Raw genomic sequence first — 23,711 nt, 5'->3', positions numbered from 1 at the left:
GGGAATGGACCATTGGACATAATATTTTAAATGAGTTACTGACAGACACAGGAAAACGGATTTTTATATTTATTTTATGAATTGATTTTTTTTTTGAGTAAAAGTTTTGAAAATTCTTATCAGTTACAGCAGCCATGCCTTTAGATGCGATAATGTTGCTGCGTCTCATTTCAAAGGGGGGAGGTGGATGTGCCACTTTTTGAAACCAGAAGTAAAACGTACATGATCTTAGCCCATAAAAGAGTTACAGCTATAAAATTCTGCACAGCAGCTGCTTTTGTGGTGAACAATATGGAACTGTAAAGAAACGGCGGCGGAACCGTTTTTGTCCGTTTAAATGCTTAGTTAAAGTCATAAATATTTTTTACCTTTACCCCGATTACCTTGTTAGGCTTCGTATTTGTATAAAAGTTTTAAAAAGGGGACTATCCACGAACTAGAGCACGTGATTCTAGAATCTAAGTACCTTCCAGCATTGATCCTAAGTATTTTCTTTCAGAATATTATAGGTCACTATTAATCATTAATATATTGACGAGAAAATTTATGTTTCACCACTTCAAGTTTAAGAAAAATATAAAGATGTCTAACATTTTTAGTCAAAATTCTATCAAACGTTTTGTTGAGTTCGAGGTGTCTTTAATTGTTCATGTTGTCAAATGCTAAAAATTTTAAAAAGTCAAAAGTACATTAACTATTTATCATATGTATGTTTAAATTAACGCTACACAGTGCGTATGAAGGTGCTTTGACTTTAGTGTCAGAACCTAAATGGAACATAGTGCATTTCATTATCCTAGGTTAGGTAACTTCATTTTACTTTTCAATAATATCTAAAATGCAGCCGTTTTTGAGAAAATTAGATTTGAAAATTTCAAGTTCAATTTTCACCCACTAGGAGTTACCGCATAATCATGACAAGAAAAGCAAATATTATTTATTTAAAATTTTGAACAACTTTGTTTTTATAAAGTCTGTCATAAAACCTCTCTATATATGATTTATTTAAGACTGAATTTCCGTGACCTTAGCAAAGCAACTGATAAAAATGGCCATGAATCAACTCACTTCAGGAGTTGTTTTATGAAAAACTTTATAAAAGCAAACTTGTTCAAAATTTTAAATAAATAATCTTTGCTTTTCTGTCATGGTTAGGGATAACTCCTAGAGGGTGAAAAATGAACTTGAAATTTTCGATTTTATTGAAAAGTGAAATGAAGTTACCTAACCTAGGGTAATGAAATGCACTATGTCCCAATTTAGGTTCTGACACTAAAGACAAAACAACTTCGAACGCAGTGTGGCTTTTGTGGATTAATTTATAACAACTAGCGGCTTCGCCCCTAGCCTATAGGGGCTTTGCCCCATGAGGTAGTTTTTAAAATTTTTTTAAAAATTTCGGGTGCTCCGAACCATAATCCCCCCCCTCATTTTTTTTTAGGGGGGGGGATTTCATTTTTTGGGGGTTTTGGGGTTTCCCACCCCCAAGAAAATAGCTTAAAATCACCCAAGGACCAATAGGTATATACCCTGAAGAGAAGAATCCGATTGGTTCAGTGGTTTCCGAGATCTTAATCTTCAGACAGACATCAAGCTACTTTGTATTATAGATAAAACATGAGTATTCGCATTGCTCATTCCACTCGGCAGTCTCTTACCAACCAACTCAATAACAGCTGCAAGCCAGCTGCTCTATACTATTCGGAAATATACAGCCGACCAAAGCAGTCATTATTGATACCAATTGTCCTTTCTCAGCAGGACTTATTTTATTACTTTAATTCTTGTTGAGTATATGTGTTTTAGATCAAATATATATACAATATAATTGTTGAGAAGTGAATTTGAATTATTGTGTGAGGAGTGGGGGAGGGGGGGAGTGGTTCGCAATGACATCTGACTGTAAAAACCGTGAGCAAAACGGTCTAAATGTACCAAGTTTTAAAATTCTAGATCAATATTTAGACCATTAAAAGGTCTAAATGTACCAAGTTTTAAAATTCTAGCTCAATATTTAGACCATTAAAACGGTCTAAATGTACCAAGTTTTAAAATTCTAGCTCAATATTTAGACCGTTAAAACGGTCTAAATGTACCAAGTTTTAAAATTCTAGCTCAATATTTAGACCGTTAAAACGGTCTAAATGTACCAAGTTTTAAAATTCTAGCTCAATATTTAGACCGTTAAGCTCACGGTCAGGTATGGATTAAAATAATAAGGCTGTCAGCAGATTAATATCAATAAATCTGTAAATTTGTAATAATTCTCTTCTAAGTTCAAGGCATGAAATGTACCTAAATATTATTGTTTCCTCTGTATATTGCGTTGTTTTTCTAAAAATTGTATGCTGTACAAAATATAAAATGCATTTATGTTACCTATTGTTCTAAAATATATGATGCAATTTATTGATTATTTTCAAAACAATCAATTGAAATTAATTCAGTAAGCAATTACAGAGCCTCTGAGTAAGGTAACTAAACACAATTTATCACTTTTACAAAAATATATTAACTTATATTTTTCTTTTTTTTGGGGGGGGGGGGCAATACATGACTTATTTTAGCTGGTCCCTTCTTTCCTTCAGAAGAATGCATTCTTCTTCCCCATCTAAATTATTTAATACCTATAATTGCAGCATCTTTATAAAATGTAAATGTTCAATATTTACAAATATCCCCTCCCCCTCTTGGTCTACATATAAATGTGTAATCTATTTAAAACAAAATTTCTAAAGAAGGTGTCTTAACTTTTTTACTTTTTATTTATAATAGCTAGTCGGTGTTTTTAGTATGTAGTAGATGTAAAATTGTCCATAGAATTTGGATATGCAATCGGTTTTTTTTGTAGACCTCTTATTTTTTAAGTAGGCAATTTAAGTTTTTTTTAAATTAAGTAGGTTTTAAGGTACTAAAATGCAACAAACAAAGAAGAAAATTGCCCACTAACAATCGACCACTGACTTCGCCGCAAGGCATGGTGAAGTCGGTAGAATTTTTAGGTCCAATTTTGACAAACTTTCCAAAATACTAGGATAATATCCTTTTAGGACCTGTTATCCTTTTTCGAGATCTTTCTAATGGTCTTGGTCTCATTTTAAAATAATAATTTTTTACCCCTTTTTTTCAAAAATTGGAGAAAATTACCGGATCGCCCTGCCTTGTTCTTTTAGATGATTTTTCAATCTTTGTAAAAAAAAATAATCAAAAACAGTCTTTTGTTCTAGATTCTATAATTGTATGAAGTTATACCCCAAACACTGAAAGAAAGAGGTTGAAGGTTAATATACAAGAATGAACAAATGTGGCCCAATCCTTTGATTCGTTACATTACTTCCTGTTATGTCAATATTCAACTATGATTTCCAAACATTTTTGAGAAAAATATGTTTATAATTTTAGACCTTGTATTAGAAAAGCATAAATTATTTTTTTCTTTTTATAGATTTCAATCATGAAGACTTTCATGATTGGCCTCTTATTGGCGTTTGTGTTTCTCAACTGTAAAGCAGAAGGTAAATATTTTCATATAATATCAAACTTATTATGGTATATAAAGAGAATAAGAAAACTAATGAGAGTTTTATATTATATTTGCCAAATATTTATATTGTATTATGAGCTAACGTAAGAAAATTAGAATAATATTCAGGTGAAGAAAATGAATGTGACTTTAAAGACAAAATACCAGCTTTGAAGAGAATTAAAAGTGATGCTGATGATCAAGAATCTTGTAAGGTAAATTGTGTCCAATAAATGTTCAAAAACATAATAGAAATCATAATAAGATAGTTGACCAGATAACCTAATTTGTCTTACCTAATTATAGTAGGAGTCTCGTTTCACCAAGAGCTATGTCCATTATGACTCTCCCTAAATGATAGCAGTTAATCATTTGAAATATTTAGTCTTCCTGTGACAATGAACCAAAATGCAAACTCTGGCAGTTTTTAAAAAAAAGATGCTTTTTGACAGTCATAGTACCCAAGGACAAGAAAAGAATAGACTATGGATTAAATCATTGCAAGGAAACATCAGGTGATAATTTTTTTTTGTATTCTTGACCAGAAAAAGTAAGCTATTGGGGTAGAACAGTTTCAGAATCTTCATCCTACCTATTTAATCAGGTGGAATAAATTTGAGCAAAGTGTACTGGAGAAAAGAAAGACATTATATATTCTTACTATACATAAAAGTTGGGCCTCTTACAAGGGATAAGAAAACATAAGTTAAAGGAAAGCAAATTGAAAATCCACAAATTAGGATTTCCTATTTATGAAAATACTATGTTTTTTTTTTATGCCCAAAACCAAACTCAGTCTCACTTTAGCTGACATTCATAACTAAGTGTCAATCCTTTTCAATACAACCTAAATTATGTAATTGCTGATAATTAGGCTGCTGGATTACCTCACTTTTTTTCAAATTTTTATATTACTCTAAATTAAAATGTTGATCTTTTCAGAGAATCCTTCATTCTGCCAGACTGCTGATGGGTTATTTAAATTTGAACAAGAAAATAAAACTCCACAGTTTCCAGATGAATGTAAACAGGGATGTATGGATAACCCCAACTGTATTTACTGGGTTTTTAACCAAAAAAAGAATCATTGTAGGTATTATACCTTAACAGGTAATTATACTTTTAGAAAAATTTAAAGAGAATAAGTAATAGGTACAAAATATAATCTAAATTATTTTATACCACAAGCCCCTATTGTATTAAGACTTTCATTTTAACCTAACTTTTCATGTAACACACCATATCAATATCATTTTTTAACAGTGAATAACAGAAGGATGACTTCATTTGGTGTAAAATGCCCAGGTACCTTTAAAACATAGATTTTTATCAATGTAAAAGGATTAAAAATGAATTTACAAATTATTGCTGTCATAATAACTACAACTTTATTAGTCTACAATTTCAGAGATCTTGACCACAACTGTTTCACCAACGATTCCAACTACAATTCTCCCTAACCCAATCATCAAACTTGAGGGGGGTGAAAATGCTAACGAGGGTTATGTTATGGTTAAAATACCTGACGAGGAAGAGTACTTGCATATTGTGGCATATTCTTATGATTCTTACACTAACGAAAGGAATATAGCAAACTTTATATCATTTGTATTGAAACTTTTTTTTAATGATCAAGAAGCAAATTATTAATCCCTTGTTATGAAATGCAATTATTTACACTTTTCCAGACAAAATACTTTGGTATTTGCACTGAAAACTTGGCCTTTTATAAAAGATAAAATGTATTTTGTATATATATACCATATAAGTTTGTTTTTATTACAGGAACATTAATGTTGCATGCAGAATGCTTGGTTATCCTCATGGTAGAATTTAATTACTAACTTAAAACAAACACTTTGAAAAGCATATTTTATAGAATAAATACACTTTAACTAGGTGGAACTCTGATAACTGACAACAGATGGGAGATAAGTAATAATAGATCTTTTGTCCATCAATTCCGCTGCAATGAAGGTATTAATAATTAATCAAAAAGAAAATGTATAATTTTATAATTTTTTTGTAAGACAAAAGTATTGCTTTATTTAACCAACTTACCACTGACAGAAATTAAAAATTAGAAATTTCTAGGTCATCTGACTATCCATAGTTTTTCCTAAATCATATGGAAAAAAACACGTTTTTGAGGTATAATTTGTGGAAAATAGAAAAAAGATGAACAATTGATAAAATAAGATATTGATTATAGATATCTGTCAAAACTAAATGGGTTTAATTAAACAATACTTTTGTTCCCTTTAATAAAACACACTGTATTTCCTTTGAACTAATAGACATTTTCTTGATATAATACACCTTTAATAGACCTTTCTTCTCTAGTATATTATGATATGTCGGATATTGGACCTGAAAGCTCTTTATTTGACTGTTATTGGACCATTGATGCTACTACATGGATGCTAACAGAAGAAGGTATAAAGTTTCTATTACTATAGATCAACTTATATTTGATAAAAAATTAACTTTCTTTGTAAAAATATCATTTTATATTATAAAATAACAACTATTTTTTATTACCTTTATCTTTTCAGTGCTAGCTATCATTTGCCATGAAAATGGTAGGAATTTTAAATTAAATTGATTATCATTTTTATAAAAATATTAAACACAGTATACAAAATACATGTTTCATTTTAAAAGTAAATTTGATACTTAATTGATAATTGATTGTTCATGCAGAACCAAAATTTGAGTTGATTGGAGGTGATGCCTCTAGTGGACAAGTAATGCTGGAATATAATTTCACTATGATTCCTGTTTGTGGTGATTCCTTCTATGATTTAAATCGCTGGTCCAGGAAATGTAAAATATAAGAATTATTAACTTATTACATGCTAGCCTTTGAGATAGGATTTCCTTAGCCCTATCCCTTATATAAAAATAACAGGATGTCTGTGAATCTCTGTGTACTAAGGAATCTTGCTAATAAACACTAATCTAATTTTGTTAAAAGGAGAAAAATCCCACCCAAATATTTTAATATTCTTCTTCTTAAACCTAAAATTCATAATTGAGCCTCTTGGGGCGTAGCTGCAAGTATAGATATTAAGGAATATATAAGACCCAAACTTATAGGCTGGATTATAGAATTTAGCTAAACTTTTTATTTTATAATCTGCTTTCAGAAAGCCTAGAAATTTAGATTTTAGATTTGTTTAGTTTTACTTTTAACATCAGTCAAGTTTATCAAAGTATTTATCTAACTTCTATTTAGTTGAGTTACATAAGAGGAGCTTGGGATTAGGGTAGTACTTATATTATGTAAATGACTATTGAGTATCCAAACTTATTCAATTATCCACTTCTAACACAACCAGGGGAAGTTACGTGATTATTATTGAGAATGAGAAATTCGAGTCAACACATGGAGAATTAAACTCAAACACTCACTTCTGGCACTGCGCTCTCACTTATCTTAAGTCTAAAAACCGTTGGCTACCACACATACAATTGTATAGCTATTTTTGAATGATAGCTTTATAATCTTATTTTACAAATAAAATCAGTTATGATGCAAAGGTAGCTTGCAGAATGTTAGGTTATTCATCAGGTGAGTATGTAATGCTTATCTATTTATCACTACTCTCAGCATTAGGATAAAACTATCAGAGAATCATCCATTATATAATTGAAATAAGTTGATAATATATTACAAATTGCAAGAATATACAGATGCTTTACAGGAAGCCTGCAGAAAATGAACTGCTCTAAATGCTGAAAGACAACCACAAGTAGACCAAATACTCCAAATGGGAAGCCTCCAGCTTTAATAAGCTAAAGTTAAAGACATTTTAAAATGACATTTTAGGGAACTGAAAAACTTCACAAATTCTTCTGGCCCTTATATAGGAAATTTCAATATTAAATTTTAACAGCTGTATAGAAGCAAAATTATGATCCTATTTTGGGCATAAAGTTGGAATGACAGTAACTGAATATACTTTTACAATAAAAACATCTCTTTTTATGATAAAAATTTCTCAAAAAATATTTGTTTTTTCTACTGTGACTAATGAGAGTACTGTAGTGTGAGAATTCCGCGTGATATTATTTCCAGCTAACTAGAAGGCTGGGTACGCTCAACAACCAAACACAGCTGAGCTGCATTATTTTCCTTTTTTTCTCGCAAGGATTTTACAATTACCCACAGAATTTAAACCAAATATTTTAAAGACATAACTGGAAAACTTTCAAATTTCCATCTACCTAAGATATTATTTTAAAAGCCCTAGGTATATTTTTTTATATTTGAAGTTGGAGGCATTAAATTTGGGGTATTGGATTTGCTATGGACAGTCTTTCAGCAGTAAGGGCAGTGTATTTCTGGCAGGCTTCCTTTAATATGATTATGTTTTTATTTAGCATATCCTGTTCTAAATGGATTATATTCTGATCCAATGGAGACCTCACAAGATGGTTACGGTTATATTACATGCAAAGGTATTTTTTTCCCATGCCATTTTTTTATTTTTTTAATTGTATGTAAAATATTTAAATTCTGATTAAGATTTCTATTATTATCATGCAATGGGATATAAATATTTGTAATTTAGAACAAATTATTTCCTCAGGAACTGAAAATTCTCTCTATGAATGTGATCATTGGAGAGATTATAATGGTTGGTATTATGGTTGGAATTATGAATGTACTCCAGGTTAATTTTTTATAACAATATTAGCTCTAAACTTCCTTTTTCATGGAATTATTTTCATATAATGGAAGGGGAACTTAGCACTGTATGATGTTCCAACCATAAAAAAGTTTTGTGCAGCAGAGGAACCAACCTCTTATCTTATATGATCATTTCTACAGTGTGTTTTTTTTTAGAACTTTTTTGAAAGCAATTTTACCCCACTTATAGTTATCAGAATTTAATTATTAATGGCTTATTTTCTTCGTTTTTTAAGGCAATTTATAGAACAACAAAAAATATTTCAGTTTTTATTTAAAAAGTACAGTAAAATCTAAAATTCAAAACTTAGGTGTCAACATCTAAAAATGGTTTAGCGCATTTTTCTTATGCTCAAATAATCAACCTTTTGCAAGAATGGCTGCTAAACACTTCAAAGTTGAGAAATAGAGCTAGAAATGTATACAGATACTATTAGGGACATGTACTAGAACATATCAAAGTTTGAAGGTCATATCTCAACCAGGGAGGGAGTACTGGCCCCCTAAAGTCGACAACAGAAAATCCACTTTTTTAAGAAAAATGCACTAAAACCATTTTTATATGTTGACACCTAAGTTTTGAAATTTAGATTTTACTGTACTTTTTAAATAAAAACTGAAATATTATTTTGTTGTTCTATTAATTGCCTTAAAAACAAAGAAAATAAGCCATTAATCATTAAATTCTGATAACTATAAGTGGGGTAAAATTGCTTTCAAAAAAGTTCTCATAAAAAAAACACACTATATTATCTTTCTAAATCTATTTTGTCGATATTTATATTAACATGCTAAAACATACTTATTTTAATTTCAAAAATCTAGAAAAATGAAATTAAAATATAACATATAATTTTAGCTGGAGTTCTGTGTGGAGTAGACAAAAGAAAAGGTTATTTAGCCTTAGCATAAAAAATTTAGTTGTCAAATTTACCTAATTTCTGATGGGTAAAAATAATTCTTGACTAGGACAAAATAATGGAAAGCATTGTTAAAAAAAATCTAAATGAAATGATATATATTACCTACTGATCCTTAATGATTTTTAAAAATGGATATTTATCAATGATTTTTACGTAGAAATATTTCAAACTCATTGCAAATCATTTAACAATTTAAAAAAAAAATGTTCTAACCTCTAAAAATATTAAGAGAGAGTAGAGTTTGTTGAAAATGAGAGCCCAGATTCAAACTTGGAGAATGGTGGATTCCTTAAATTTTATGATTACATATCAGATTCAATGATAGATGTCTGTTTCCAAACATATTACTACATATTTAGGCATGTTTTTGTTTTTAGACTATTTTTTTTCTGTTCTGAAAACATTTAAGAACAAGTTGATAATGTTTAATGATTTGGTGGATAGAAAAGAAAGTATCTGAGTGTTAGCAGTTTAAACATGCCCTGCACATTATTTAAATTGTTTTTAAAACTTTTTTGAAAGGGGTATCAAAAATATACTGTGACACCTGTAGAATCATACTAGAGAGTTGAAAATAAGAATAATAACCTACATTGATTTTACATTTTAATTTCTTTCATTTATTGTTGTCAGAGTATATTTTTGAAACCCAGTTTAATATCAAAGAAAATTATCTATTATATTTTTATTTTTTTCAGTGAAGGTAGACCACTGGCTCATGTGGCGTGTCGACAACTTGGATACACTACAGGTTTAATTTTCAAAATTTACTCAAGCCTATGGCTTAATGGTCGTATTGGCAGGTCATGAAGACATGTAAATCTTTTATAAGTCGTCAAAATAATGCTAAGCCTAAAAAATGTTAAGGATTACCTTATAGACCACATCTTTTTATCAAGTATGACTGAACATTGAAGCATGGCAGTTTTCCGGATGTTGAAATTGGACCACAAACTTTTAAGAGAAAAATCATTTTTTTAAATGTTTAGTTTATGTTGTGTTAGGTTCATTTAGGGCTAGGAGATCCGAACAGGGATATTTTCCTGTAGGGAAGTGATTTATATCAAGGAAGAATGACATTTTGACAAAAACAAATAATTTAAAGTATGCTCATAATGGGACATTAACCCTTAACGGTCGGGAGGAGATCCGAACGTCCCACCTCCGGTTTTTTCCATCTCATATTCTGTGTGAAAGATAGAGGGCTATAACTCAGTTACTTTTTAAGTTTGGATATGACACACAACTGAGAGTTGGATTTTTTTTAATATCTCCATCCGGGAAGCCAGCAAACCTGGCAGGGTCATCCAGGTAAAGAGCAAAAATATTTTTTTGACTTAAACAAAGCATTTTATTTTACCAAAGTACTAAAATATCCTCTAGTAGGAAACCCTTATATAAAATATAGGTGTTCAAGTCAATTTTAGGTTCCAGGTTTGATCCGGCAGGCCCTGATCCTCCATGTCTCCGAAACCTTCAAATGCCTCCTGTGACCGCAATTTTTCACTTAGAGACTTCAAATTAAAAACTTACGCTTTTCTTACATGTCTACATAACGTATTAAAATTTCATAAAAATCCACCGCCGTTTTCCCGCCGACTGCGGCGGCTGGTAGCTTCCAAGTCCAGCTGCGGCCGCTGAAATTTATGTTTTGAGATTTCTAATAAAAAATTACATAAAGATAAACATTTTCTGCAAAAGATATTGTTCTTTTAGCTTCAAAAATAAGAAAATGAAATTTTTAAGTAAAATGTACCTACAAACAAAGGTTGTTAAACAAAAGGGTGAAAGAAGAGAAAATTGACTTTGACTCAATTATAGTCGGAAATTCATTATCAAACAGGGGACATGCACAAATTTTTTTAGCCCTCTAGCTCTAATAGGAGCTGAGATAATAGGGGGGGCGTTATAAAGGTGTGGCAAAGGGCCCGACTGTTAAGGGTTAATGAATGAAGGAATTCAAAACATTAGTATTTTTTGGTTAGGCGTAGGAATGGCTCGGAATGAAACATTAGACATAGATGTATGTGCAACATTTTCTTGTAAAGGTAAGTTTTTATTTTATTAATATGAAAAGAAATAGGGTGAGAAAAGAGGGAAAAGAACGTAAAAAGCTCAACGGGAAACAAGGATGACAATAAAGGTAAAATATAAATTTTATAGTCTTATGTGGAAATGTATAGAGAACAAGTATGTCGACATCCATAAAAGCGAAACTCTGAAATTGAAGGACAAACGAACATTAACACTTGTTGAGTGTCAGAACTGAATAAAGTAAATATTAATGCACATGTCTTGTCTATACAAAATTATAAGTAAATTTGTTGCAAAACTGATTAAATACATGTTACTGTTTAAGGATATACTGGCGTTTTTAGGACTTGATTATAGAGATGCTTCGCTTATAACACTAAACCTTGTTGTAATAGGAATCAGTATACCAAGAATCAGATGTTGTAAAAAAGAAAAAATCAGCATGTTTTAAATGGACATACGGACTTTATGGTAACGATTATAGAGTTGCTGCGCTTTCTAAGTCGTACCTAACTGTTAAAGGAATCATCATGCAAAGTTTGAAATCGATATAACAATTCTAACCTGTTTAAATTAACAAAAAAAAAGCTAACTGTAACGGACGGACATACGGACTAACCCTAATAATGGAAAAGCTTCGCTTTTAACAAGTACATATAAAACTTTTCATGATATATTAGGAAATATGGGCTGTACGACGTACACCCTAAAAAATACTTTTTCGTGGGTCATACTGTAAATGGATGCTCATGGTACAGGGAATATTTAAATGCATTTAAAAAAGAATTATTTTGAAATATAATTAAGGTTCTGAAAAAAGCCTGTATGATTGTGATTTTTATCTAGAATATAACACCACTAGTAAGTATTTTTGTATTCTAAACTCATTTTCAGTAGCAAAGCTACACTATAATTCACTTTGTCTGTCCGTCCGCCAGTCAGTCAGTAACGCTTTAGGGGAAACGTGATTTTCTCGGCTCCAATTAGAGATAGATAGCTGAAATTTTTAGTGAAGATTACTATGACATATGCTCATCTAATATATACATTGTTTTGTCCATCTGTCTATTAATTGAGGTGCTAGATCGATTCCTAGATTTTTACGTTTTTGTAATTTTCTCAATTCCTGTTCAAGATAAACGGCTGGAATATTCAGGGATTAAATAAATTCATACTCTACATATTTTCATCAAGTTTTATTAAGATGCCTTTATTGCTTGGGGGTGCTTGATCGATTCCTAGTTTTTAGATTTGCTGTTCAAATAAACGGGTGGAATTTTCATTAATTAATTAAGTCAACATCCTACATATTTTGACCAAGTTTAAAAAAGACTTACTATTGGCTATGTGCTAAATCGAATTTTTATTTTAACGTTTTTCTTAGTTAAATATTCTGTGAAAAGTAGAACTTAATAAGTCTAGAACATAGAGATTCTAAAGGATAGACTGACATTGAAATGGACAAACCATTATTTGTAAATTAAGTTTTGCTGTTATACAAATTAATGGTTTTTATTTTTTAGGATTAAGCTATGCAGAAATTGCAGAAATTGAGTGCTACAATCATGAATTTTGATAATATACATATGTACAACAGTTTTCTTTAGATTTCATTGAGTTTAGAACAAAATTTTTATGAATAAAATATTTTTGGCAATTTTTTTTTTTAAGCGAAGCTGTTCTATAATTGAGGTCTGTACCTACGTCCATGCATCACGGTTAGTTATTTTCGTCAATTTGTGCATGTTAGAATTATCCAATCTATTTCAAACTTTGTATTATGAATCCTGTAACAGTTAGGTATGATATAGAAACCGAAGCAACTCTATAATTACCAACAGATTAAGTCAACACGTCCATTTATAAAACATGCTAATTTTTTTCACTTTTTAACAACAATTTTTGTATAATAAAATTATTCTTTTCATCTGATTTTTGTAACGATGATTTCTAGGACATCTATATAGGTACAATGGTTTAATCGAAGCATAGCTAGTAACTAATAAACTGATAAATAATATCAACCAAACGCAACAAGTGTAACATTCTGGGTGTGTCCAAGGACCTGAAGTTATACATTTAGTCCTGTTAGAATCGATCTATCAATATCAAACCAATCACAAAATTATTTTAACCTATGAGGAAATCTAAATGGAAAATTTAAACATTTTTTTCAACTTTTTGCTGAGAACCTAATTTGATTTTTAATCAATGATACTCAACCGAGTAATACTTGCCAATAAGATTTTGTCCGGGGACAAGATAACCGTGAAATTAACCTAATCCTTAAAATCGTATTTTGCCCATCGTATATCGTTGTTAACGCTTTTACCGAGCCATCATATTCTCCATCTTTACTAATGTTTATTTTAAAAAATTGGACCACTAGCGCCGTAACAAACCCCTGGACGTAAAGGGGTAGGGTGGTAAATCATAATTAAATAATAAGTTCAAATCTCGGTTTGACACTGCATCTTAACTTAAGATGTTGAAAATGGTTCCTACTGCTCCTTGCCACAGGTGTGCGACATAAATAGTTAAAGTAGGAGGCAGTATTTCTTGGCCCAAAAATTTTTTGAAACATTGATTCTATTCAAATCTAACACTCGTCATTTTTTTCCCCACTGAAATTCTCCGAAACATTTTTTGATACTAGTTTCTTCCTAGAGCCACCCCAAGACATTTATATAAAGCTTCCCTGAAATTTATACCAAATCAGATCAGTGTTATCTAATTTCCAATTACCTTCAGACAAAAAAAAATTCTTGGTTTGACAAAATGGTCACATAAACGAGTGGGAGATTATCGTACTTGAAGTAATTGTCCAAAGACGACCTGCAGCAAAGAAAAAAATTCGCGGCATTTGAGATTCACAACAAGAGGCGCGTAAACAATACATTTCAAGCTTCGCTTCGATTTTATCTTCTAAACTAAAACGAAAGTTTTATAAGGGAAAAGACCAAGGAAGATAAATTAATTTACACCCTAATTATCAAACAAAACTACGCATTACATATTTCCATTTGTTAAAATTATATTTTTATTCTATTAATAGAAGATTCTGTTCACAAGTACGTATGTACCTACGTAACGTACGTACACATAAAAAGTTTCTTTTCGCAAAAAAAACAACAAATAATGACAAAATCCATAACTAGCGAAGCACAATGAATAATGGATGGGTATGCGAACATAAAGATTTGTGAAATTAATAATGGTTTTAGTGGAGAAAAAAAAATATACAGCTATGGTTATAATTAATTTTAGAAGTTAAGATGTCGTCTACTGAATTCCTTGAAGAAAACATGAATTGTTTAATGGTAAGATATTATTGTTATTTATCGCATCGTATTATAAACAACTTTCTCCGGATATAATAAATGGGCTTAATTTTATAAGTGTACATTTTTAAATTCGTAGAAAATTGGATATAATACGATGCTATACATAATTTTTTAGAAAGGTAATAACATGTTCTAATCTACCATATAATAATCTGTTTCGAATCGGTACTGGAAATATTATAATTTACATGTCTCCTTATGGACAGCAAAGCTTTTCTATAATTAGGGACGCACTGCCGTCAGTTCGTACACACGTCACCGTTTTTTTATTAATGTAGGCATATATATAAGTTTTAAAACTTTTGGTGATGATTTCGGTATCAGTAAGGCACGATTGAGAAATTGTAGTAACTTAGTAAGCAACGATTATCGTTACTAGAAAGTCTGTACGACGTTCGTCTATTTTAAACATGTTGATTTTTAAGTTGTTTGACAACAATTTAAGGGGGGGGGGGAGTTCTGACACTTTTGCGTAAACAGTGATTATAGGCTTTGTCTTTGGAGTGAGAGGATAGGTTATTTGACAAAAAAAGTTTCCTTTTGGGATGTAGTTTTCCTATTTTTAAAACAAAGAACAAAACTTATTTAACAAAAGTGGCTTCTGTATGGATGGTAGGAACTAATTTTAAGAAAATTTTGAAATTGGGCTCCAGGTCAAGGTACTGCAGGCCTCCAGATGGACCCTGGACAGGTGAAAAAACTGAAATTTTTTTCTATTAAAGTTAGAACAAAACTTATTTAACAAAAGTTGATACTTTATGGATGGTATTAACTAATTTTAAAAAAAAAATTGAAATTGGGCTCCAGGTATAGGTACTGCATGCCTTCAGGTGGATCCTGGACGGGTAAAAATTGAAAATTCTACTTTAAAAGTTAGAACAAAACTTATTTACCAAAAGTAGCTTCTTTATAGATGGTATTAACTAATTTGAAGAAAATTTTGAAATCGGGCTCCAGGTTCAGGTACTGCAGGCCTCCAGGTGGATCCTGGACAGGTAAAAATAGAATTTTTTTACTTTAAAAGTTAGAACAAAACTTATTTAACAAAAGTGGTTTCTTTATGGATGGTAGGAACTAATTTGAAGACAAAATTTATTTAACAAAAGTTGTTAATTTTTAGCTAGTATTACCTAATTTGAAGAAAAAGACGAAATCAAGTTTTGTTCTAACTTTTAAAGTAAAAAATTTCAATTTTTACCTGTCCAGGATCTACCTGGAGGCCTGCAGTACCTATACCTGGAGCCCGATTTCAAAATTTTCTTTAAATTAGTTAATACCATCTATAAAGAAGCTACTTTTGTTAAATAAGTTTTGTTCTAACTTTTAAAGTAAAAAAATTCAATTTTTACCTGTCCAGGATCTACCTGGAACCCGATTTCAAAATTTTCTTCAAATTAGTTAATACTATCTATAAAGAAGCTGCTTTTGTTAAATAAGCTTTGTTCTAACTTTTAAAGTAAAACAATTCAATTTTTACCTGTCCAGGATCTACCTGGAGGCCTGCAGTACCTGAACCTGGAGCCCAATTTCAAAATTTTCTTTAGATTAGTTAATACCATCCATTAAATATCAAGTTTTGTTAAATAAGTTTTGTTCTAACTTTAATAGAAATTTTTTTTCAGTTTTTACCTGTCCAGGATCCACCTGGAGGCCTGCAGTACCTGAACCTGGAGCCCGATTTCAAAATTTTCTTTAAATTAGTTAATACCATCCATGAAGTATCAACTTTTGTTAAATAAGTTTTGTTCTAACTTTAATAGAAAAAATTTTCAGTTTTTACCTGCCCAGGATCCACCTGGAGGCCTGCAGTACCTGGACCTGGAGCCCGATTTCAAAATTTTTTTCATATTAGTTTCTACCATCCATAAAGAAGCATTTTTTGTTAAATAAGTTTTGTTCCAACTTTTAAACTAAAAATTTTCAATTTTTACCTGTCCAGGATCCACCTGGAGGCCTGCAATACCTGAACCTGGAGCCCGATTTCAAAATTTTCTTAAATTAGTTAATACCATCTTTAAAGAAGCTACTTTTGTCAAATAAGTTTTGTTTTAACTTTTAAACTAAAAATTTTCAATTTTTACCTGTCCAGGATCCACCTGGAGGCCTGCAGTACCTGAACCTGGAGCCCGATTTCAAAATTTTCTTCAAATTAGTTAATACCATCTCTAAAGAAGCCACTTTTGTTAAATAAGTTTTGTTCTAACTTTTAAAGTAAAAATTTTTAATTTTTACCTGTCCAGGATCCACCTGGAGGCCTGCAGTACCTGAACCTGGAGCCCGATTTCAAAATTTCGTTCAAATTTGTTCATACCATCCATAAAGTAGCAACTTTTGTTAAATAAGTTTTGTTCTAACTTGAAATTTTTTTTACCTGTCTAGAATCCACCTGGAGGCCTGGAGTACCGGAACCTGGAGGCCGAATCCAAAATTTTTTTAAAAATAGGAAAACTACATCCCAAAAGGAAACTTTTTTGTAAAATAACCTATCCTCTCACTCCAAAGACAAAGCCTATAATCACTGTTTACGCAAAAGTGTCAGAACTCCCCCCCCCCCCCCTTATTAACGGACTAAATAATCAGTACTAATGTTCTATTTTAGATCTTAGCTTTTATGTTTTTATCCTTGTTTTAAATATTTAAGCCTATGTACATTAAATTTTGTATTTACCGTTGTTCTTGATTGTCTTCATATGGGATATTAAGAAGGCCAGTCAATTTTAGGACTCTCTCATGTCACTAGAATCGTTTAACCTTAATTTAACATTTGCGTTCTTAGCATCTAGGAAGCTCTGTATTCAAAGATAGGGGAAAGATAAAACCAACCCAAGGATCAAATATAAAATTAAAATAGCCTGAAGGCATCCTGTTACCTGTATGAAGATTTATTAAAATCTTAAGCTTCGGACAATAAAAACCTTAGGTATATCAATATATAATAGGAAAATGGTTTATTTCTTAGGACCTTGATGTATCAAGAGACAAGAAGAAAACAATTCAACATTTGAAACTGATTAAAGGAATGATATCTCATTTTCTTGATGAAGTCAGGTATTCATTAACAAGATGTTTTATTTATGGGGACAAACAAAGTTTAAGTAGTGAAGCTACTTCAAACATCATCATTAATATGTATTTTAAAAATCATATTTTCGGATACTTGCCACATAAATGGCTGTCCTGTTTTCTCAAAAACAGCATGATTTCAATTTTGGTGGTGCCTTATTGATTGCTATTTAGAGTAGGACAAAATTATATATGTTAGATTGTATTCTTGTAACTTATGCTTGCAATCAAACTTGTTAAATACATTTCATGCAACTGTCGCTTTAAATCATCCAGAGGTGTATTATATCTATAAAAATCATGAGCAGGTTCCCGCTTTGGCCTTAGAATAAAAATGTCCAAAGTCGACCCACCCTATTTTCCATCCTTCTGTCTGTCTAGCCAACCAATAACCACAATTTGAAGTTTTCTTGCCAAATATTAGCTCCTTAAATTTTCCCTTAACTATAAAACATAAAATATTTTCAACTGATGAAATTATTTTTTTGCAGATGCATTGGATTTCAACTTCTGGGCAATTTTCTGAAAGTTGCTGATAGGTAAGTTTTAAAACAAAGGACGATATTATTGGTAGAGTTGGGACATGTTTCAATATTGAAATCAAAATAAAAGGTCAACTTTATTAGAAAATAATAAGTTGATGTTAAATGATTCCAATTTGTGTAGGTAATTTTGCAAAAAAAAAATATATAAAAAATTCGGCGGTTTTTCGGCAGGAGCGGCATTAACCCATTAAAAACTGCCATGCAAAATTTTAGGGCCCTTCTCCTGTTTTTAAAGTCTTAAAACACACACCTATAGGTAGTGAGAAAAGCAAAACAATATCGTTTTTTTGCCGTTGTTTTTTTACAGTTCCATATTTGAGAAACTGCCATGCCAAAGGGGACTATTCACTGAGGAAAGCAGGTTATTCTAAGAACCCTCCAGCAGTGAACCTAGGTTTTGTTTTGGTGAATATACTGGGTTTGATATTATATAGTTAAAACAACCAAAAATATTAAGTTTTACTATGGTTTTATATAAAAATACTTTAAATTGTTTAGCATATTTGGTGCAATATCATTAAATGTTTTGTAGTTCAAAGGACAAAATAATATAGCACGACAAAAATAAATGCTTTAAATTTCAAATGTACATTAATTAAACTGTTTATGATATTACAATATCTCAAGTTACAATTTCTTTTTCCTTTTACCTATACATTATTCAATTCATCAAAATTGATACTTTTATGTCAAAGGTTTTGAAACAACACAACTCAACAAAACATTTATAAAATGATTATTATTTAAAAGTTTTTTTCATATAAAATCATGGAGAAACTTATTTTTTTAGACATTATATCCATATTAAATATCAACATAGTATATTCATCCAAAAAATGATCTCGTTCGTGTATAGTTCTTTTTAGAGTTTTACTCCAGTTTTTAAGTCTTAAGTTAAAACAAATACCTTTACAGAAAGTATAGGTACAAAAAGTCTCCATTTGGATATTTAAATTTTTCAAAAATTACTATTAATTAAGTAAATAATCTTTTTCATTTTAGTGACAATAATATGATAAGTTGGTGGCTGATTGAAAATGAAATATTTGACCTGACTCTTTCTTATCTTGTAAAGGTTGTTTAATTTTTATTTTTACACATAAAAGAAAAGTTGATCAAAAGTAACAAGTTAACAGCAATTCTGTTGGTAATGCTAAATTCAATCTCTCGCTATTCAATTGTAATGTTATATTTCTCCACTTTACTTCTAGCCCTTTTACTCCATTTTAGTTCTACTCTTTACTTATTAAATTCTTAATTTTTGTAATATTGCCTTTACTCCTTCCTTCTGCCTGCTGTATCTCATTATTTCTTTCTTTTATGATAATTATCTCCTTATTTTCTTTGCTATCTGTCTCTATCTATCAGGACCAATAAGTTCTAAGCAAAGCTGTAAGATAGGAACCTGGAATGTTAGAACAATGTATGAGTCAACTAAAACAGCCCAAGTAGTTAAAGAAATGACAAGTTACAATATCGGAATACTTGGAATTGCAGAATGTAGATGGACAGGACAAGGACAAACCACAACCAAAGATGGCCACCTAATACTTTATTCTGGTCATGAAAGTCAACATATGTATGGGGTTGCTATAATTATCCAAAAACGACATGTCAATTCACTAATAGACTGGAAACCTATATCAGACAGAATAATTAAGGCTAGATTCCAATCAAGGCACTGCAAGTTGACCCTTATCCAATGCTATGCCCCAACAAATGACAAAAGTGAAGAAGTAAAACAAGAGTTTTATGATCAACTGCAATCAATCAGAAACTCAGTACCCAAACATGACATGTGTCTAGTTCTTGGAGATATGAATGCTAAAGTAGGAACTGACAGGACTGGAGTGGAAAATGCAATGGGACACTTTGGCATAGGTACAAGAAATGAAAATGGAGAACTTTTACTTGAATTCTGTTTAAATAATGATATGGTCGTAGGAGGTACATTATTCCAACACAAAAACATTCACAAATATACCTGGACAACACCTGATGGACAAACAAGAAACATGATTGACCATATTATGATCAATAGAAAATGGGTCAAATCAATGCAAGACTGTAGGAGCTATAGAGGAGCCGACATATTCAGTGACCATGAACTAGTTGTCAGTAAGATTAAATTAAAGCTGAAGCGTACTGGCCATGATAAAAAGAGTGAGATTGGCAGACAATATGATTCTTCAAGATTAAAGGACCCAGTGATAAAGAATGAATTTGTCTTAAAACTCAGAAATAGATTTCAAGTCTTAGAGGACCTAAATGACGAGACTGAGATCACTTGGACTTCAATTAAAGAAAACTTTCAATCTACTGCTAAGGAAATCCTAGGACACAAGAAACCAGAGAAAAAGGACTGGATCTCTGAAGAAACATGGAACAAAATAGAAGAGAGAAAGAATCTTAAAAACAAAATTCATAATGCTCAACATTTGGCTGACATGGGCAATTTAAGAGCTGAATATACTGCTAAAGACAAAGAAGTCAAAAAGCGCACAAGGAAAGACAAGAGAGATTACATTGACAATCTGGCTGAAAAGGCCCAGAGAGCAGCTGACTTCGGTAACATGAAAACAGTATACAACATAACCAAGCAATTAAGTGGCAAATATAACAAAAAGAGTGGTGAAACTATCAAGGCTAAAGATGGTAAATTACTCACTACAGAAAAAGAAGTTGCTGAAAGGTGGAAATCGCATTTTGAAGAAGTGTTGAACAGACCTGAACCTGAAATTACTGCTGAACCAGAACCAGGACATGAAATAGACATAGACACAAGACCACCAACTATTCAAGAAGTTAAAGCTGCTATACATAGTCTAAAGAACGACAAAGCACCTGGACCTGACTTGATAACTGCTGAAATGCTTAAGGCAGACATAGATCTTTCTGCTAGGACTCTGACTGATCTCTTTGATAAAATTTGGAGACAAGAAAAGATACCAACTGACTGGTCTAAAGGTATAATCATAAAACTACCTAAGAAGGGAGATTTGAACAATTGTGATAATTGGAGAGGAATTATGCTGCTTTCTATCCCAAGCAAGGTCCTATGTAAAGTTATTTTAAACAGAATTGATGAGAAAATCGACAATAAACTAAGAGAAGAACAAGCTGGGTTCCGTGCTGGAAGAGGCTGTGTTGACCAAATTTTCACCCTTAGGACAGTTATTGAACAATGTGTTGAATTTAACAAGCCACTCCATGTAAATTTTGTTGATTTCTCTAAGGCCTTTGACTCCATACACAGACAAACACTCTGGAAAATACTAAGAAGTTATGGTATACCTGAAAAGATGATAATTATGATAACTAAATTTTATGACAACTTCCAAGCCTGTGTTTCAGTTGGAAACAATAAGACACCTGATTTCTTTAAAATAAGCACTGGAGTTAGACAGGGATGCATTTTATCACCTATTCTATTTATATTGGTCATTGACTGGGTGATGAAGAAAACCACAGAGGACAAAAAACGTGGTCTCCAGCTGGGCATACTAGGACACCTAGAAGATCTGGACTTTGCTGATGATCTGGCACTGATTTCAGAAACAATTTGTACACTTATAGGAAATGAAATTCAGTACCAAAGTTTGGGAGGGTCGGATGGGCTTGTTTTTAAAGTTATCAACCTAATTCTTTTTGTAGGCTCTCTTACAAGACTTGATATACACGGAAAACTTTGAAAATTGAATTTCGGTACTTTCCTTCTAGGGGCTTGTGGAGCAAAAGACCCCCAAAACACTAAAAATATGAGTTCTGACCCTATTTTTAAAGATATCGACCTGATTTTTTCTTTATAATACTTTTTAACATACCCGAATCAACGAACCATTACAGATTTCATTTTGGGACTTTCCTTCTAGAGGCTTGTGGAACAAGAGACCCAAAAAACACAAAAATATGAGTATTGGGCTTATTTTTGAAGATATCAACCTGATTTTTTTAATAATACTTTTTTAACATAACTGAATTAACGAACCATTGCAGATTTCATTTTGGGACTTTCCTTCTAGGGGCTTGTGGAGCAAGAGACCCCAAAAACACAAAAATATGAGTACTGGGTGGGCTTTTTTTGAAGATATCAACCTGCTTTTTTTTATATAAAAATAATATTTTAACATACCCGAATCTACGAACCATTACAGATTTCATTTTGGGACTTTCCTTCTAGGGGCTTGTGGAGCAAGAGACCCCCAAAAATCATAAAAATATAAGTTGTGGGCTTCTTTTTTAAGATATCAACCTGATTTTTTATATAAAAATATTATTTTAACATAACCAAATCTACGAACCATTACAGATTTCATTTTGAGACTTTCCTTCTACGGGCTTGTGGAGCAAAAGACCCCAAAAACACTATAAATATGAGTTCTGAGCTTATTTTTAAAGATATCAACCAGATTTTTTATATAAAAATATTATTTTAACATAACCAAATCTACGAACCATTACAGATTTCATTTTGGGACTTTCCTTCTAGTGGCTTGTGGAGCAAAAGACCCCAAAAACACTAAAAATATGAGTTCTGACCTTATTTTTAAATGTATCAACCTGATTTTTTAGGAACACTTTTTTTTAACATAACCGAACTAAGAAACCATTACAGGAGTGTCATATATTTATGTTGTGATGTCATATATTTAAGTTTGCAGACATATTTTAGTTGTTACTCTTAATTACTCTTCAATTGCTCTCAGAAAGAATAAAGAGAAAATATATTTAAGTCAGTTGATATTGAGAGTCCTAACACAGAACATTATCTGGTTTGGGTTCGAGTCTTTATTAAGACCAATACAGCTATTTACAGACATCCTACTACTTAGCTAGTTTGCATAGGCAGATATTCTATCCCTTCAAAGTGCATAGTTAATTAATACATTGTATTAATTAAACAGACAGTCATCCTGTTTCTTGGTGTCCTGATATACAGACAGACATCCTGCTACTTCAGAACTTTCCAGCTTAAATAATCAGTAGTTTTGAATTATTAATATATTTAACCATTTCTAAATAAAGTATCTATATATAATCTTATTTACTCAAAAACTGCATTTAATCCAATATAATAAATACTTAAAAATCTGTTTGCATTTTGAATTGAATATTAAGTCTACTCTATCATTAACTTATGTAAGTCTGTCTATATCACATTTGGCGCAGTCTTATTGTGCTACGTGTTATTTAGGCCTGCTACTGAGTTAAGGGTGGGGGAAGTGGTGTTTAATTTGAATTCAATCACTTTTTGAGATTTTTTTATCTCGGATTTTTCACAGTTTTGTTTTATTTTTTATATTTCTAACTTGACTTATATTTTAGGTTTCTGTGGAATTTCACTTTTTAACTCTTCTGATCTAAATTTCACGGCGAATCTAGTTCTAGTGCTCGGATATGGCTGATGGAGAAAAAGGAGAGCGGGGTAAAAATGAGGGCAAGCGTGGACGGCCGCCTAAGCGTCCTCGGGAGACTGACAGTCAGGATGATGATGGAACTCCCGAAAATTGGGAGGAGGATGATGCTGTGGCTGAGGATGTTGGTGCAGGTGCCAATGCGAATGTAGAGTCGGCGTTGGGTGAG

The 23,711-nt window shown here is 31.4% G+C and overlaps 2 protein-coding genes across 6 annotated transcripts in view; both read left to right on the top strand.

Annotated features, from left to right (window-relative positions):
• Positions 1–2,404: 2,404 nt before the first annotated feature.
• LOC145303701 (scavenger receptor cysteine-rich type 1 protein M130-like) lies at positions 2,405–12,833 on the top strand. 5 transcript variants are annotated; one of them, XM_080145306.1, is made up of 22 exons: positions 2,440–2,474; positions 3,228–3,273; positions 3,446–3,515; positions 3,653–3,738; positions 3,909–4,038; positions 4,466–4,633; positions 4,787–4,828; positions 4,932–5,109; positions 5,312–5,349; positions 5,423–5,500; positions 5,867–5,959; positions 6,079–6,105; positions 6,227–6,344; positions 7,054–7,097; positions 7,910–7,987; positions 8,119–8,202; positions 9,079–9,111; positions 9,372–9,501; positions 9,841–9,893; positions 11,128–11,190; positions 11,984–12,037; positions 12,700–12,833. In XM_080145306.1, the coding sequence occupies exons 3-22, from the start codon at positions 3,455–3,457 to the stop codon at positions 12,750–12,752; spliced, it is 1,611 nt and encodes a 536-aa protein (XP_080001432.1). In that variant the 5' UTR covers positions 2,440–2,474; positions 3,228–3,273; positions 3,446–3,454; the 3' UTR covers positions 12,753–12,833. The 5 variants fall into 5 exon arrangements, 4 of the variants coding, with proteins under 4 accessions (XP_080001434.1, XP_080001432.1, XP_080001433.1 ...); XM_080145307.1 differs by having other exon boundaries at positions 2,447–2,474; positions 3,228–3,280; XM_080145309.1 differs by having other exon boundaries at positions 2,457–2,474; positions 3,228–3,339.
• A 1,511-nt stretch (positions 12,834–14,344) lies between these two features.
• The window catches only part of LOC145303699 (uncharacterized), a 35,644-nt gene continuing 26,277 nt past the window's right edge, over positions 14,345–23,711 (top strand). Inside the window, exons 1-4 of the mRNA XM_080145304.1 lie at positions 14,345–14,496; positions 17,480–17,568; positions 18,075–18,122; positions 19,131–19,203. Coding sequence (XP_080001430.1) covers positions 14,452–14,496; positions 17,480–17,568; positions 18,075–18,122; positions 19,131–19,203 — 255 coding nt within the window. The 5' untranslated portion in view covers positions 14,345–14,451. The remainder of the gene's footprint in view (positions 14,497–17,479; positions 17,569–18,074; positions 18,123–19,130; positions 19,204–23,711) is intronic.

Source organism: Acartia tonsa, chromosome 13, assembly GCF_053477335.1.
Source record: "Acartia tonsa isolate MP-2025a chromosome 13, ASM5347733v1, whole genome shotgun sequence".
NCBI classification, from domain to species: Eukaryota; Metazoa; Arthropoda; class Copepoda; order Calanoida; family Acartiidae; genus Acartia; species Acartia tonsa.
Note: the sequence above shows the minus strand (reverse complement) of the source record. Positions and strands in the feature narration are given on the sequence as shown.

What these genes read in the sequence shown, in the direction of transcription:
- LOC145303701 (XM_080145308.1), top strand. Translation starts at nt 3,455, where the DNA reads ATGAAGACTTTCATGATTGGCCTCTTATTGGCGTTTGTGTTTCTCAAC. An exon ending in TAGGTATTATACCTTAACAG is followed by an intron (nt 4,634 to 4,786) that starts GTAATTATACTT and finishes ATTTTTTAACAG; the next exon opens with TGAATAACAGAAGGATGACT. An exon ending in TCTTACACTAACGAAAGGAA is followed by an intron (nt 5,110 to 5,311) that starts TATAGCAAACTT and finishes TTATTACAGGAA; the next exon opens with CATTAATGTTGCATGCAGAA.